The following is a 17,682-nucleotide window of genomic DNA, read 5'->3' on the forward strand; positions in this document are numbered from 1 at the left end:
TTAGTGTTTGCTGCAGGGAAGGAAGAGGAGACCTCTGGTGAACAGATATTTCAGCTAAGCCAAACACCACAAAAACAAAGATGTAGGTGCAAATGAGCTGCTGCCTGGGGTTACTCAGCTGAAAAGTAGATGGTGTCTGTGAGTGAAAGTGGCAGGCAATGGTTATCCACAAAGCAGCTTTTTCTTCCTTTGCTGTGTTGTGAGAGATACAACTTAATCACAAAGATCTCCCTCTCTTTTTTCACATGCACAGACAGGACAGAGGATGTTTTCCATCCAGTACTCCATTGTGCCGCAATTTCTTCCTGTCTGCAGGGTCCAGGGTGTTTCATGTGGCTCCTGAGCCCTGTGGAGCAGCAGCTCCCCAAGCCCCTGGGCTGGCAGGTCCATGTGCAGGTGGCCCTGCCCAGCTGCACCCTTCAGAGGGACTTTGTGCTTTCATTTGGGCTTGGTGGTGGTGGTAGGGAATGCAGACCCTGGGGTCTCAGTGCTGGTCCCAGAGCTTTGCCTGGGGCTGTAAAGAAAGGCTGTGAAACCAAAACTGAATATGCCTGAATGCCTCCTTGAATGTCACCCTGGAAAACTATTTATAAAGCCAAAATGTAAATATAAATTTTGAAGATATATTTATTTTATTTTATTGCTTCTGTTTTGTGGCCTGGTTTCTGAGCCCCTGCAAAAGCCTCCTATCAGCTTTGGCAGGCCATGAATTAGGTCACTGCTTCATTGGCATCTTCCAAAATAGCTCTGAAACAAATAGTTGCAAAGATATCTAAGGTGATAACACACTGGTGGTTATGGTGCTTGAACATGAAATTATTAGACTGAATTTTAATAACAAGGCTTATGAGATTATTAAAACAGTGAATGAGGCTAAAACCACAATGTAGTTAGGATCCATTCTGTAAGAACTCAGTGGTGCTGTCTTTGCTTTTTCCACCTTTGCTTCCAGAGTTGCATTGGCACATAGAGACCACAGAGTAAAAGCAGCTTTTCAATTCTTTGCTAACTTGGTCAATTAAGTTAGACAAAATAACTCCTAGTTATCCAAACCTCGTTTCAAGCTGGAAAGTTTCCATCAATCCAATGAAACGAGTGAATTTTCACTCATGTTAACAGACATGAAGAATTCCTGCAGGACTGATCCTCAATAATGGGAAAATGAAGTGTTTATGGTCCAGTGCTTTCCCTTTTTTCTCCTGAAGCTGAGCACAAGTTAAAAGACATTTCCTCAGACCTGGTTAGTGGTGACATGCCCCGGGTGTGTGGTGACTGCAGGTGCTCAGTGGCACAGGTTTGCAGGTGATGCACAAACCACCTCTGGGAAGAGTTAATGGCCTCATCATTATCACATAGGCAAAGAGGAGGTATGGACACCCTCCCCAGCCTTCGTGCTGTGCCTGTTGCCTTTGATGCTTGATCAGGGTTCAAGAAGCCATAGCTTTCATTTACTTTCCCATGTGTGTTGTCACTAGAGCTTGCTGCACCTGCTGGTTGATAGAAGATGATGATTGTTACCACTGCAGCACTTCTGCAGTTCTGGACAGTCACCACTGTGCCTTGTGAAAACAGATGTCTCTCTGTTACTGTCTAGGAAATAAATGCTTGTATCTCTTTGTATTTTTCAGATAATCAACCCCAATTTCATCCAAGAAGGTGAGTTAAGGACAGCTGTGCTGCAGTTGTGATTTACTCTGGTGCCTCAGCATGCTCTGCACCTACCAGCATTTGCAGCAAAGGCAGCTCTCTGCTGCTCAGTCCCAGGGAGAGCAGGCTAAGCACACAAAACCTGCCCCCTCAAAATCTCATCCACCTGCCAGAGTGCAGGGCTGGGGGATGGACACTCCCCTCTACCTCCTTCTCTGAGCTGTAGACAGCTGGCTTTTACTGGAGGGCAGTTTCAATGACATCATCCCAGGGCTCCCAGCTCTTTGGGCACCCAGATCCCATAGCTCATCCTGTAGTGTATTCTCTAGCCCTGTATGACTCTAGACATCCTCACCTGAAGATTAAAAGAGGTGTTGTGTGTGTGTCCCCATGGTTTTTCTTACAGTGGCTCCAGAGTTTCTTGTGCCATTAGTGGACATCACCTGCCTGCTTGGAGACACAGTGATGCTGCAGTGCAAAGTCTGTGGGCGACCCAAACCAACTATTACCTGGAAAGGACCAGACCAAAACATTCTTGACAATGACAACAGCACAGCCACTTACACAGTGTCATCCTGGTAAGGTCCTGCCTTGGATCCCAACACAGCTGGTCCTGGTGGTTGTGTTACCCTCAAATATGGCACCAACCTGGCTACAAGAGTCATTGGGATGTAGTTAATTTAGTCTGGCAAGGCATGTCAGCACATCTGTGTGGCAAACAGTGGCTGGAAAGGGTCAGACTTTGGAGCTGGGGTATTTGTTTCCTAAGCTGATGTAAGGTATATCCACAAAGTGCTGCTGCCAGATGAGAGCTTGCTCCCATTGACTTTCTGAGCCAGCTACAAGCCAGAAGCCAGAATGTTTACAACCTATTAGTTTGGCTAGTATTGCCTCTGCTGGGGCTTCTCTGCTTTGACTTTGATGCCTTGATCTCCTTTGGGAGTCAAGCAGAGCAAGCCCTGACCACCTTGCAATACCCCTATCCCTGGCCATCTCCTGATCTTATTGGCAGGGGAGGGGTTGCAGTTTTCCTGAGCCTTTCCTCAGCTGTTCCTAAAAAAGCCCACATGTGCTCCTGGGAAGGCTACATCTGGCTGTGCTTGGACAGAAAGATGCTTGTCATAATGTTCCTGGCTTGGCTAGCAGAGAGGAAAACTATCTTTACAACAAGCACTGGGAAGATTCAGAAAGAACTGGAGTTGAATTCAGGTCAGGTAACAGCCTGCTGCTGGATGCTCATCTGCAGCTTATATAAGCAATTTGGGCCAAACTGCAGTGGAAATCTCCAGGAGACAATCTTTCATTTGAACTTTTCAGCACTTCTGGCTCTGGCTGAAATGAATCCAGGGAGTACAAAGTCACTGAAAATGAAAAAAAAAAAAGAAAATAAAAAAAAAAAGAACAGTAAGAGAGATTTTACATGTTCAATAAAAAAAAAAAAAAAAAAAACAAAAAACCTTACATCTGATCAAGAGCTTTCTTCAGAGACCATTGGCTCTTGCAGCTGCCCCAGAGCATCCAAAATTATCTTTAGCTATTGCTCAGTAGATCTCCTAGTGCCTTATCTTCAGCCTCTGGGTTTGAGATGGGGGGATGTTTCCATACAGAGTTCTGGTTTTCATCACAGTGCTCTTCCTCTTGGCTCCCTGTGCACTATTAGCACTTGTATTGTCTTGTTACTCAAATAATCTTTCCAGTGAAGACACTGCCTGCCAAGCAGAGGCCCAGCAGATCAGTGGCTCTTACAAATCTTGCTGGCACAAGTGTGTGGATTTCAGGGAGAGGGGATATTTCTGTCCTGTTTTAAACCAGCACAGTCAGGCCAGCAAAAGCTGCAGAGTGCAGACAGTTATCCCAGCAACCTTCTGCAGTACCCAAGAGATTAAGCATTCAAGAACTAGCCTACTTTTGCCATCAAGGGAACTTATTGTTGGCTTCAAGCTGGGTCTCCAGTACAGCTAAAACAGTTACACAAGCAAAATCCTTTAATTCAGGCCAGCTCCCTCAAATTGCATTTTGGAGACTGAAGTGTGCAAACAGCAGTGACTATGAACAGACCTGCTATAAATTCATGAGACTGCACAGAGCTGTTTATTTTCTCAGATTGGCCCTAAGACTGAGTGTGTCTCACAAACTCAGTGCTGTGCTCTTTGTCCCTGGCTGTTATGAGATGTCCAGTCTTCCAGCTGGGGGCCCTGGCAGCAGGATCAGATCAAGGGCACACACTCCAGGGGTCTGAAGCTCCCTGGAAATGTCACCCTGTGCTGTGTGACTGCTCCCTGCTTCTGTGGGAAGCCCAGTTTGTCTGGTGTGTGTTGGACTTCACTGCAGAGGCACAGCAGCTTACCATCTCCCATGATAGGAAAGATCTTCCTGGGTAAATCTTTCCAGATATATCAGATCTAAGCATCCAGCTCTGCACAGGTACAGGCAATGTTCAACTCCTGGACTGCTTGCTGCTTGAGTGATCCTTCACATCTCTTGCTACACCACAACAGACATGAGGATTTGCCTGGCAGGCAATTTGGACCAAAGGTTTGCTCAAAGGTTTATTAACAGCTAAACCCTGACATATGAAGGGTATTTGAGCATCAAATTTCCGGAGGGATGTTCCTTCAAATGAGCTCACAGGACCCTGTGTGTTTGCAATGAGGCAGGACAGGAACTATATAAAAGCCATTAGCAGGGGAGGCAGTGTTTTATAACTTGGGCTTCCTTCATCCACAGTGACTCAGGAGAGCTCACCTTGAAGATCTGCAACCTGATGCCTCAGGACAGTGGCATCTACACCTGTGTGGCAACCAATGAGCACGGGACAGCATCAACCTCTGCAACCATCAAAGTCCAAGGTAGCACATCTGACCTTAGCACATGGGATTTTGGCTGTGTATGGTCCCTTGGGGGCTGGGAGCACACAGGAACAGCCCTTGCAGAGGCAGCCAGATGTGGAGCTGTGCCAGGTGAATTGTGATGTTAAAGTCATACAATCACTCCTCAGCCACAACTCCCACTCATGGCTCAAGGCTTTGCATACTCCTTGTGCTTGATTAAGTCATCTGACCATAAACAGCCCATTTGGGAAATGAAAGTGCACTGGCAGTGGTTCAGCTCCTGCATCCTGCTCCTAGTGCTGCTTCCCAGGAGCTCAGTAAAGTCAGCCAGGGGAAGCTCAGCTTCCTTGGGCAGCAGTGATGCCCAGCTGACTGGAGAAGCTCTGGGCTTCAGAATCTGCCTGGAGTGGGAGGAACTGGGATCCAGTGACACCAATTTTCTGTCTCCCTTTGTCTTTAGGGGACAAAGGAGGTGAGAGTAAGATTTAGCCTGAGTGAAACTGTTCTTCAGAGATTCAGCTTGGAGACATGTCTCAAGCCTGAATTCTCAGCACTGTAATTAGTGATCCATCTAACTGGAATGAATATGAAATAAAGAGTTGGTGCTCATTGCCTCCAGCTCTGAGAAGGGATTTGTCAGCACTAGAGATGAGGCGCCAGCTGTGTTGAAGGGGATGATCCAGAGATGAATGTTCAACTGAAGAGTTACAGAAGCAGCAATATCAGGAGCATTTAAAAGTTTGCTTGGTCTCACAAACCACCCTAGAGACAATTTATCCAAGCAAGTCAGTGACTACACTAACTACTCCTGTGCTGAAGGGAGCCCTAAGCAAGCACAGAAGGATTACTGGTCATTTGTCAATCTGCTCCCAAGCACACAAAGCACCCTACACACAGAAGAGCTCTGAATGCCTTTGCTTGTGTAATTTTTGGGCATTCAGTGGTAACTGACTCCTTATCTGCTGCTTAGTTAAGCCCCTCTACAAGGTGCAGCTGTCCTGTGACCTGATGTACCTGATACACCTGATCTTTAGAATAAAGCACTAGCACTTACGGATGTGATGCTGGATTTGGTGTTGTTTCCTCTTCCCAAGGTGTGCCAGCTGCCCCAAACCGCCCCATTGCTCAGGAGAGAAGCTGCACCTCTGTGATCCTACGCTGGCTACCCCCAAGCAGCACAGGCAATTGCACCATTTCAGGCTACACTGTGGAGTACAGAGAAGAAGGTAAGTGGTGTGAGCTGTGCTTGCTGGCTGAGAGAGTGACAACAAGGTAAGTTTTCTTTGTGACACACAGGTCCTAAAAACTTTCTTGTCACCACTGGCATGCCACTAATTGTAGCTTACAGATCCCAAAGTCTAAGGCAGAGAGAAGCCCTTCTATCATCCAGTCCAGCCTCTCACATATTACAGACCCTTCTGTTTCCTCTGGTCACATACAACAAGTAAAGTGTGCTAAGCTAAAACATCCATCACTGAGGCATCTTTTTATCATTTGTATTTTACCACCATCCTTTCTGGTGGATGCTTCCCAGAAATGCAAAACCAAATCAGCCTCATTATTTTTTTGATCTGGATAAAGTTGCAGATACCTGCATACTTTTCAAGCTCAGCTATGAAATCCATTTGTTCTTAAACCCAACCATCCATTTCCCCTGAAAAATTACCTAGATATTAAGTGCAAAGTTTTCCCAATATGCACAGGCACGTGCTCTGGAAAAGGACATTTGAAGTGATTCACATCCCTTTTTGCATTCTTCCTGCAAAGGTGTGAGGGTCCCTGGGCAGTAAATACACCTTGCTTTAGGTATATGGCCTCTGTTTTCTTCCCATTCATCCTTCAAAAAATCCTACCCCATTTTAGTATGCATGCAAACCTATTCACTGCATCATGTTAATGTCTTCTCCTAGTGAATATTTCCCCTCACTGTGCCATCAGTGTGACTGAAATTTTTGTAAAAGAATAAAGCCTCCTTTATTAAGAACAACCAACAAAACAAACATAAAAAAAACCCCAGCAATGTTTTCAGTATTCCTCCCACTTCAAAGGTAAAACTGACTCTTGTAAAACCAACCATGACCTTGTGAAACATAGCAATCAGAATTTGTCCACAGGACACACAAAATAAATGGGTCATGGTAAATAACATAGAGGTAAAGCCCTGAAATCACTAAAATAAGATAAAACTTTAAGTGTTCTTGTAGAAATCTCCAACTGTGACAGGGCTCTGTGTTCCAGGGCTGCTGTTCTGTTCTCTGACCCTGTACAGATAAGTAAGTATTTGTCCTTTGGTTGCCACAGGTTAGGCAGGGGCTGAGTTTGATAGGAGCAGAAACACATGACTGAGTCATGCATTTCTTTGCTGCAATTCTGCTTAATCTGCAAGCTGCCTGTGCTAAGTGTCAGAAAGCTGGTTCTCCTCCTGCAGCTGCAGCTTTCAGTGCAGCCACCACATCTTCATCTGCAAAAGCATTTGGATTGCACTGATGCCCTGCCTCAGCTTCATCTCCCTTGCCCATGGTTTTGGGATTCTTTTTCAGTATTTCTGCTACTGTTTCTTTCACAGCAGAGCTGTCATCAAACCAGCCCTCCCCTTCTGTCCTATCACACTGCCCTGGGACATCACTTGTAGCACACAGCCACAGCTACAGTGCTGGAGAGATTCGCTTGTCCCTGGGCTGAGCTTTTCCCATCGTTATCCTAAGTCAAATGAGGGGCATCTCCTTCTTTTCTCATTTAGCCAGATGGGAAGGTGGCTGCAACACTACATAGCTCTTTGTGATCAATTTCTGCTTTAACAGTCTGCTGTAACAGATTGTAGATTCTACCCTCCCAGGGTACTCCCTAAGCTGGGCAGAGAAAGCCCCAGCCCTGAGCTCACACAGTGATGTTTCCCTCAGCTCCCCTTCCCTCCCTCTGCCCAACAGGCTCGCAGGTCTGGCAGCAGTCGGTGGCCTCAACTTTGGACACGTACCTGGTCATTGAGGACCTGTCCCCAGGCTGCCAGTACCAGTTCCGAGTGAGTGCCAGCAATCCCTGGGGGATCAGCCTGCCCAGCGACCCGTCCGAGTTCGTCAGGCTCCCGGAGTACGGTGAGCGGGGCTGCGGGGGATGCACACCGGGACCCACCTGGGCTCTCTCTGGCTTGTTTTGTTTGTCCTGATAAAAACAGGGGTCCTGGACCGACTAGGGATACAGGAAACAGCATGGGAGATGCACAGAGACAGGAGGATTGTTGTGTCTTCACCTCCAGCCAGGCTCAGAGCCTGCCTCTGCCACAGAGGCTGTTGCAGATTCCCAGCAGGTCCCTGCTTTCTGTGCCCAACAGGCTCCATGTCCTGGCTCTTGTCCCTCCTGCCTTTCCAGCAATGCCAGCAGCACCTGCAGCTTCTGCTGGGCAGCCCAGCTGGGGGCTGCAATTCCAGGTGCAAAATATCCCTCCTTGAGCAATGCAGCTGGAATGGGAATGCTGTGATGGAGGCAATTCCCAAGCACTCAGTGCTGCAGGAATTTGGGGCACAGCCCACTGTTGTCCATGTTTTAGCAGCCCTGGTGTGTAACTAGGTCTCTGGCTGTTTTGGTTAGCTGGTGCTGGATGGAGCAAGAGCTCTACCCCCTGTCTCTATGGCCCTTTTCAGCCCAAAATTGCAAGGACATATTTGAGACCCCCTTAACCACACTCTCCCCTGGGGAGCTCTGGCGTTTAGAGGTCCAACACACTGGAGCTGTGCCTGAACAGCATGAAAATAGACTCCTAGTGATAATGCTTCTTGTCTTAATAATAAAGTCTCACAAAATTTTCAAATATGCTGCTCATAGTCCACAGCAAACTGTCTTTATACCTTCCTGTATGTTCTTTGTTCTCTCAAAGACTCTGCTGCTGATGGTGCCACTATTTCATGGAAGGAAAACTTTGACCTTGCCTATGCAGAGCTGCATGAGATTGGGAGGTAATATTAACCCTGCTTATCACTGCAGGAAAACACTCAAACAATGGCTTGAAGCTTTTTCCTTGGTGGGGAGTTTAACTTTTGTAGTTAGCTTGAAAACTGCTGCTCCTTTCAAAGGGCATTGCATATCAGATACTGACGAAAATACTGACTAAATTCTGTTTTTCAAGATAAGTTCTGATTTGAGAATTGCAGATTAGCAAACTGGTGATCAATAAGGCAGCCAAATCTCTGGTAGTTGGTATCTTCTCTAGCATCTCTGATTTGAGGTCCTGTTTTGAAGTCATGACAATTTACTAGCTCTGGATAAGCTTAACCTCAAAGACTGAGTTTGCCAAAACACTTGGGCATGTGACTGACTTATCTTTGCTGACTGGGAGGGAGAGTTGAACAGAGCCTAAATAGGAGCAGCACATGTTGTCAGCTCTTGGTTCTCTCCACAGATAACAGATAAGGGGCATGGAAATATATCAGGTTAATGCAATTATTTCTTCATCTCAGATGTCAGAGACAATTCTGGGGCTGAAAGGACAGGAGTCCCTCTAGCTCTGTAGAAAGCAGGGATGGATTACTAAGAGCTCAAGTTCAGCACATGGTTTCACTGGGTAGTTTTACATTCAGGAATGGTACATGGTCTGTATGAGTTTCCTAAATGCTTTCCTGACAGCTTTTTTCTTAATTTCTTACTGTGTGTCTGAAAAAGAGAGACAAAATGGTACATCAGTGATTATTTAACAGGGCTTTTCTTTTAGTTGTTTGAGGAAGTTTGGTCCCTTTAATAAAGCAGCTGGAGAAGGGAGACCCACAGCTAAAATAAAATGAGATAGAACCTGTAAAAGTGGCAGCAAATTGAACCCAGGGGAGGTTGTTAGAGGATATCAGAATGGCTGCACAAAGCAAAGTGACACTGTTTGCTCTCAGTGTTTGCTAATCCCCAAAGAATCTCTACACCCAGGGTAAGAGATTGAGGGCCTTTGTTGGAAAAGGTTATGAACAACTTGTTAAATCTGATGCCTTGTGAAATATTAATGTGATGAATCAAAAAAACCTTCAAAGATCACTCTGTTATTGCACTAAAAACTAGGCATGATTTATTCATGAGGCCACCTCATTATTCTGTTTTCTTTATAATTTCAGGGGTCGATTCTCCATAGTAAAGAAATGTGTCCACAAAGCCACCCGGAAAGATGTTGCTGTAAAATTCATTAGTAAAAAAATGAAAAAGAAGGAGCAGGCAGCACATGAAGCAGCTTTGTTACAACACCTACAGCATCCTCAGTACATCACCATCCACGATACCTACGAGTCTCCTACTTCTTACATCTTAGTTCTGGAACTGTAAGTACAGAGAGCTTGGATTCAAGTGTCAGCCCTATTAAAGCCAAGCATAAAGATCATCCTGAGTTCAGCAGGGCAAAGATTTTATTGATTGAGATGTCAAATGAAATAGTCATTTTCTGCAGTTTCCACTGCCTTTTCTTTACAGTAAGATTAAGAGGGACAAATAAAACTGCTTTCTACATGGGTGAAGCTCGGGTAATTTGGGACATTGAAAAGCATCAGACCTACTTGAGCAGTTTTGTCCACTTTCTACATTTAAATAAAAGTATTTCAGCTAGATCAAAGCCTTCATCATTCTAATGCTTTTTGGTGAAAAGACTTGTATAGCAATCATGCTTGTCCCATAAGAAGAAACAGCACCAAACTCTAAAATGCTTTGTTACAGTATATCCAACAAAGTATATTTGGGCTATTTCATTGGTTTTTTTGTACAGATAAATAAAATAGGTGGAAAACTTTTATTGGGTTAGTTTTCCCACAGAAAATATTACCAGCTGAAAATGTCAATGATTTTTTTTTTTCTGCATTATGTAACCAGCTCTATAAATAAATTGATTAATCCAAATAATTAAGAAGTTCTGTTTCTAAAGGGATTGTCTCTGTCTGTTGAATCCATCCTTAAGCAAATGAGTTTTCTTTAAGACTGTTGCTAAATTTGTCGAGCACTGGAGATAACAATTGAGGATTAATCATTCAACCACTTCCATGGCCTGCAGTATCTTGAGATATCATTAAATACTCGTCAGATCTTGCCTTTTATTTTCCTCCCTTTTTAGGTCACAAAGTTTCCATTGCCATTTTATTTTCAGATGTTAACTGTTCCCAGAGCATGTGATGTTTCATGCAAGGGTTTGGTTTGTTTGTAGGATGGATGATGGTCGTCTCTTGGATTATCTGATGAACCACGATGAGCTCATGGAGGAAAAGGTGGCGTTCTACATTAGAGACACAATGGAAGCCTTGCAGTACCTCCACAACTGCAGAGTGGCTCACTTGGACATAAAGGTAGGAGCCAGTGAGAATGATGGTTGTTCTGTGCCCTGGAACAGAGAGTTCCAGCTGTGCAGCAGGGAGGAGGTGCAGCCTGTACCCCATGGAGATGATCACTAAATGGACAAGTGTTGATCAGAGAAAGGAGTTACTGACTGCAGCACCAGGTCTTTGCCTTCAGAAAGAAATGCACTTTTTGCCTTCATTCACTGGTTTGTTCCCAAGGGCTTTCTGCATTTAATGAAGGGAAATGAGGATGTCAGATAGACAAGAGTGAGATGTCACTAGCACCTGTTTGAAGGAAAACTATGAATAATTCTATGGAGTATGGTTTGGGCTCACACTGTACCAACTCAGCCGCCAACCTTCCAGAGCAGAGCTGGCTTGTGCCAGGCTGGCAGGGGCAAAGGAAAAGGAAAGCAGCACACTGCCTTGTGCTGCAGAGCCTGAGAGGAGAACTGGGTGGGAAAGACACCCAGGGAAGGGTTCAGAGGAAGAACAAAGGACAAGTTGCACTGTGGAGAAGAAATTGGGGTATTCTCTAACGTCACACTCAGACTAGTACAGCTTGTACCTGCTTTTGTGAGCACACATGGCAGGAGGCACTGTACTATCCTGGATTTGGCATTGTACTCCTGTCCTTCCCAGCATCCCAGTTACCTTGGATGACAGAGAATTAGCAATTGAAGTTGTGATCAAGTGTTTCAAGTTTTGTGATCTGCAACACTGATTCTGGTTGCCAGGGATATCAGATAATCTATAACACTTTGAAGATTTAAATGACAATTTAAAATGGGGAATGAGGAATGAATTTAACTTTCTTGTACAGTGAATTATCCAGCTTCAGGGAGTTTTATTTTCATCTCTCCAAGCCCCAGGCATGTCAAATGAAGTGATACTTTCACTCTTCTGCTGCCTCTACCCCTACAAAAAACAGTCCATTTGTACACGACCTTACATGAGAATTAGACACAAAAGGCTAAATCATCCTGGTTCCTTTCTAAGCAATTGTTTGTATTTTTGGTCTATTTATATGACCTGTCAAAAAGCAGAAATTGCACTGAATTCTCTGTTTGATCATAAGATACTTCCCAAAAACAAGGTGAGAAGCTAATTTTCAGTGACATATTTGCAGTTCCCCTGAATGAGGGATGCTAAATAAGGCACCTTCTGTTGCTAAGTGGGAAGCAGGAGATGCACTGGCAGTGACAGCAGACCTATCCATGGATTGTGTTGTCCCAGCATCCTGCTCAAGGATATGTTGATTTTGTCAATAGAGACTGCACAAGAGAAGAGCAAGTAGAGAGATGGGAACAGCCATGTAGCTAACTTTCTTTATATATATGCCATGAAGAAGCAGTAAAATATGCATGAGGATAAGGGAGAGACAAAAAATACCTAGAAGGGTGCAAGAAGTAAATTCAGAAATCATGTCAGAGCCAACAAAGGAAGGATAATCCATGTTAAGTGCCCAGAACAGCGTGTATAGGCAATTCTCAGTATCTCTCACTGAGAGAGAGATCTTAAATACTGAGAGCAGCTAAAACAGAGAGAAAACCAATTTGGATTAAATGTAATTTCATTCTCTCTTGGAAAGCATGACTGTATCCTGGTGTGAATAAGGGAACACTGGCAGCTCCATGTCAATTGCCAGCAAGAGTAATGGCACACAACTGTCCCTCCCAGGATAGTGGGTTCAAAATTGAACATTTACTTCATGAAGAACATTTCTGCTGCAAGTTATGCACACTTACTTAGCCAGCTGTCATCTGAACAAATGGAATCTAAATAAACTGATCAGATATATATAATATATATATCTATTATATACATATATTAAAATTTAAAAATCCATCAGTGCTCTTAATCTGTAGAGATTAGTTTGGGTAAATAAACTGTAAGTATTTGGGAAAAAGTGCAAAATCCCTATTGCAAAAGAGATCTTGTCATTGTGACTGCAGCATTGATCTGAATTTGGAGCAAACAGCAGCTGAGCTGGCTCCTTATCATTCACTCTCCTGATCTCTCCCTTGCACATCTGATTAAATGTAACTTTTGATTGGCCATTAAGCCTACATAAATCCTACATATTTTATTTGCCAAAATACAGTTATGATTAAGCTTATATCTCATTGTCTTTCAACAGCCAGAAAACCTGCTCATTGATTTAAGAATCCCGGTGCCTCGTGTCAAGATCATCGATTTGGAGGATGCAGTCCAGATCACAGGTCATTACCATGTCCACCACCTCCTTGGAAACCCGGAGTTCGCAGCCCCTGAAGTCATCCAGGGCCTGCCTGTGTCCCTGAGCACGGATATCTGGAGCATTGGCGTGCTCACCTACGTCATGTTAAGTGGTGTCTCTCCGTTCCTGGACGAGAGCAGAGAGGAGACTTGTATCAACGTGTGCCGAGTGGATTTCAGCTTCCCGCACGAGTACTTCTCCGACGTGAGCCACGCCGCCAGGGATTTCATCAGCGTGATGCTCCAGGAAGACTTCAGGAGAAGGCCGACGGCAGCCACCTGTTTACAGCACCCGTGGCTGCAGCCGCACAGCGGCAGCTATTCCAAGATCCCACTGGACACCTCCCGCCTGGCGTCCTTCATCGAGCGCCGCAGGCACCAGTACGACGTGCACCCGGTGCCCAGCGTCAAGAGCTTCCTGCTGAGCAGGATGAGCCCGGGCACGTAGTGCCTCCCTCGCTCCGTGGATCCCGCTGCTCCCAGCCGTGTGCCGGGAGCGCCGAGCCCTCTGTACATATCCCGTGTTCGGGTCTGCATCGCAGCAGCTGCGGGGGAGTCACCGCAGTGGGACCAGGCAAAGGGGGTGACAGCAGCGGGGACACGCTCCCTCTCTTGGGGCACGTGTATTGTCGCATCCACCGCCAGGAAAGGACTGCGGGAAGCAAACACCAGCTGGGAATGAGAGCCAAAATTGCAGTTGCCTTAATCTTTGTGAGGCAGCCTTATAAAAAATCCTCTTGATCTTGCAGAACTGAATTCAAAATGTACAAAAGATTAGGAATAGGATAGTGAGAGGGGAGTGAGACCAGGCTGACTCTAGCACGTACTGCAGATCTGGACCGGTCAGTTTTTGCTGAAATCATTGCAAGCCTGCTCCAGGTTATCAGTCAGATTTCTCATGCCCCATATGCCCAGGTCTGCCATGATTTCAGTGGGGACTTTGCCTGCATAGGATATGCAAGATCAGGCTCCAGTCACTGCTGGATCAGCTCCCATGGTGGCGTGGCTTAGGTACACTCGTGTTGCATGGTAGTGCTCAGACCAAAATCCTCCATTAAGCCCCTCCTTGGGCTTTCTGCTGTGTTAAATCAATGTGCAGCACCTTTCAGATCTATGATTAAGGCAATGAATTCATTGGAGCATACAGCTGGTTCTGATTAAGCACAATGGGACTATGGTGGGTTTTTTAAAAGCATTTTATACACATTGTACAGAAATCTTTTGCAAAACCTGTGCATTGAGAAAAGGCAAAGTCCAATTTTTGCAGTATCTGTAAAGTAGATGATGATGGTGATGAAGACAATTTTTTCTATCACAGGTTTTCAGTATACATATATTGTATCATAGATATAAATATATATAAATATAAAAGATCCTGTTCCATTTCTAGCTTCAGAATTGCTTGGCCCAAAGTCCATCTGAGCCTTTCAGAGTGCAGTAGGAGTGATGAGTTCATTCTTGTGCTTACAGCTTGAAAATCGTTTCCAGTGTTTAAAGTATGTCATTTGTTTCATTTCCAAACTTGTAAATATCTCTCAACCACCATTAGCACCTCATAACCAAAACATTCATGAGGATGTTTTTATGTCCAAAGCTTAATTTGTAATAAAAAATAATATTCACAATTAAAACATTTCTCTCTTGCAAGCCAAGCTGCAACATCATCATATTGATGTTACAGTGATGAAGCCAGCCTTAGGTATAACCAACACAGGGAGTCTGCAGTGACAAATCAGCAGTTTGTAGGTTGGCCAAATCTTCCTTTCCAGAAATGGGACTGGAAGGGGAAACCAGCTGGGGCTTCCCCATCCTACTGCCACAACACAAAGCTCTACAGCCTTTAGGGGTTACAGTCAAAGAGACTTTTTTCCTCTGGCATGTGGGGACTTTGTCTCAGTGCTGAGTACCATTTGTGTGCCTGTAATGAGAAATGGCAGTTGTTACCAAAGGTTTTCCTAAGGAAAAGGGCTCATACATGTGCTCCTACAGACTCTCTTGTAAGGGAGAGTCAAACCTTCTTTGCCATCTGAGTAACTGCACTGTGAGCCTGCAGGAGCAAGTGCTGTCTCTGCCAGTGGGTGGTGGAGATACCCTGCAAGTACTGTTAAATTCTCAGGGCTCTGACAGCCCTTTTTTGATCCACCTCCAAGCTCCCTTTCACAGCAGGGAGCAGACTGGCCCTTCTCTTAGTGCTTGCTCTATCTCTACACCTGAGTGGTCAGTATTTTGTTAGTGGAGAAGAGGCACAGCAAAAACCCTCAGCATTTGGCACTGAGATCAGGAAGTCACAGGCAGGAGGGTGAGACCAAGTGCCTCAGCAGAGTCAGAAGTGGTTCTGTGAGAGATCCTGTACAGGGAGGGAGTGTGGAAAGGTTTGAAAGAGACAAGTGTTCACAGAAGTTTAAGCTTTTTGGATCACCTAGAATCTATCTCAGTTCCTCTCTAGAGCAGCAGCTGATTTTGGAAGCCAATCCAGCAGCACCTCTAAGACAAAGTCCAGATTAATCCTGAGCAACTGTGCAAAGTATGCAATTTCTTAACAACTGAATACAGACAGCAGTCAATGGGGGTCTCTAATTACCACCAGCCTCAGGTACTTTCTCACTACAGGACTGTGTAATTCTTCCTATTTGTCAAAGCTGGCTCTTTGTGTTGTGATTGTGCTGCCCTTAAAAAATATTCATGGAAGTGTGGTCTGTAAAACCCACAGCTTTTATTAGGCCCTTGGGTGCAGTTAAAGCCACAGGCTTTTGGCTTGACATTAATACAAACAAATACTTATGTATCACATGAAATTTGGAGTTATTTAGCATTTTGTTTTCCTGCATTCTGCATTCATATGTCAAACTACAACAGCAGACACTTTAGATGTACAGGGGGAAAAACTGGACTGTTTAAAGTAATATTTTAGTCTCTCATCGCTATCAAATAACAGAAAAGAAAACCCAAAAGACTGAAAGAGAGAAGACATATGATTAGGTATTGGTGCTTAGATTCAAAACAGACTTCTTTTTGAGAGAGCTGGAGATACTGAACTCTGAAGATGTTGAATGTTCTGGGGTTACTTTCTTTTGTAGTTTTGCTTTTTCCTTATTCATGTTAGAACACCTTTTCCTGGACACCATTTTTCTTACAGCATATTTGGGAATACCTGAACCCGTTAGGACTTCTGTATAACATTTGTGATTACCAACCATTCTTGCTTTGCCTGAATAGTACCAAGCTGACATGCAATGCTGCCATACAATAAATGCAGAGGATGTAGAGTAGAAGAGTCAGTCCAGGGTTGTAGACTTCAATATTTTAAAGCAATCCAGGCTTTAGAATTTGTTGTTTGTCTCTCTCTTCTCAGTCATACCAACAAATTTTGTTTAATCTTACTGCCCTTACTGTAATTTTAAAAGACTATGGTTGGGTTTTTTCAGTAACATGTATCTTTTCACTTCTAAGTTAATGCTGAGACAAAGCCTGTGTCCTCAACTGATCCCAAGGCTTTGGCTTCAGTAGAGTTCATTAGCACTTCAGACAATTCTGTCAGGCCTGTGCTATAAATATTGTGCATACAGGCTGAATGCAGAACCACACACATTATAACCTGACTCTATATAACTCTATTTTAATGCCCTTGCAATGAGGGGACTGTGTCAAGTACCCTAGGATAATATATATTTCAGAGACAGATGTAAAGGCTTCTCTGTGCACATAAAGGTCTAACAGAAAATTTACATGCACAGGGGCTCACCACCTTTTCTTGTTCTTTCTCCTTTCACAGTAGAGGTGGGTTCTCCACTAAGACAGGGCTTTATTTTCAAGCTCATTCACTCATGTCCCATCAGAAAATGGTGCTTCCCCAAGGAAACAAAATCAAATCCCATTTCACTAGGCTGACTGCACACTGCCATCAAGTGATGTGCTCTCGTCCTGGGATCTGTATAGTGCTGAGTGTTTCCATAGCGTCAGGATGCTGAATGTTTGCTGTAACTGTAGCCTTTATTACGGAGCTAGTGAAAAACCAACATCTTCTCTACTCAAGCCATATTTCACCTTCATGTCCAACTTCTGATGCTGGTGCTTTTACTTCTCTTTCTACCAAACTGTTCAACAATGCTCTGCCACTGAGGTCAATTTGCTGATAACTTCTGGAAAGCAAAGGCAATAGCAAGTGCAAAAAAAAATCAATCTCAGACTTATTCACCAAGATAAGAGCAAACAGTTGGAACGTATTGATGCTTTTCAATCCTAGCAACAATCCACTGAAGGAGGAAAAAAAGAAACAGTATTGCTAACAGCTCAGCATTTTCAAGGTGCAAAGTAATTCCACAGCCTTAATTATTTCAGTGTATTGCTGGTCTGCCTTAAATGTATCTTCAGTTTTATCGTGGATTTCATTTTGTATGCACACAATGTTGGTTTGTAAAGGCAGGTTTGTAAATATTTCCTTTGTAAGTCTAATCACTCATGTGTACTGTTGTGAGGTGACTACTTGCTGTCCCATGTTGATGTTACTATACTGCAGTATATATCATCATCTACAGACGTAGCTTCGACCTGTACATCTCCTGTCCTTGCATTCCCATAAATAGAGTATACTAAAGACTCCGTTTCTGGGCTTTTTTGATTAAATAAAATTATTCAGAGAAGACCGGGTCAGTCTTATTTCACACGCGTGGCATCTGAGC

At 44.3% G+C, this 17,682-nt stretch overlaps 1 protein-coding gene across 10 annotated transcripts in view; it reads left to right on the forward strand.

The window, feature by feature from the left end:
* Positions 1–17,633, forward strand: part of KALRN (kalirin RhoGEF kinase) — a 457,536-nt gene extending 439,903 nt beyond the window's left edge. For 9 of the 10 annotated variants that reach the window (XM_079310809.1, XM_079310810.1, XM_079310805.1 and 6 more), the window contains 9 exons: positions 1,629–1,656; positions 2,054–2,225; positions 4,375–4,496; positions 5,573–5,704; positions 7,406–7,570; positions 8,350–8,428; positions 9,566–9,766; positions 10,636–10,774; positions 12,906–17,633. In XM_079310809.1, coding sequence (XP_079166935.1) covers positions 1,629–1,656; positions 2,054–2,225; positions 4,375–4,496; positions 5,573–5,704; positions 7,406–7,570; positions 8,350–8,428; positions 9,566–9,766; positions 10,636–10,774; positions 12,906–13,451 — 1,584 coding nt within the window. In that variant the 3' untranslated portion in view covers positions 13,452–17,633. Of the gene's footprint in view, positions 1–1,628; positions 1,657–2,053; positions 2,226–4,374; positions 4,497–5,572; positions 5,705–7,405; positions 7,571–8,349; positions 8,429–9,565; positions 9,767–10,635; positions 10,775–12,905 lie in introns of those variants that run through there. The other variant, XM_079310817.1, reaches the window with a different exon arrangement.
* Positions 17,634–17,682: the final 49 nt, after the last annotated feature.

Source organism: Erithacus rubecula, assembly GCF_903797595.1.
Source record: "Erithacus rubecula genome assembly, chromosome: 8".
NCBI lineage: Eukaryota > Metazoa > Chordata > Aves > Passeriformes > Muscicapidae > Erithacus > Erithacus rubecula.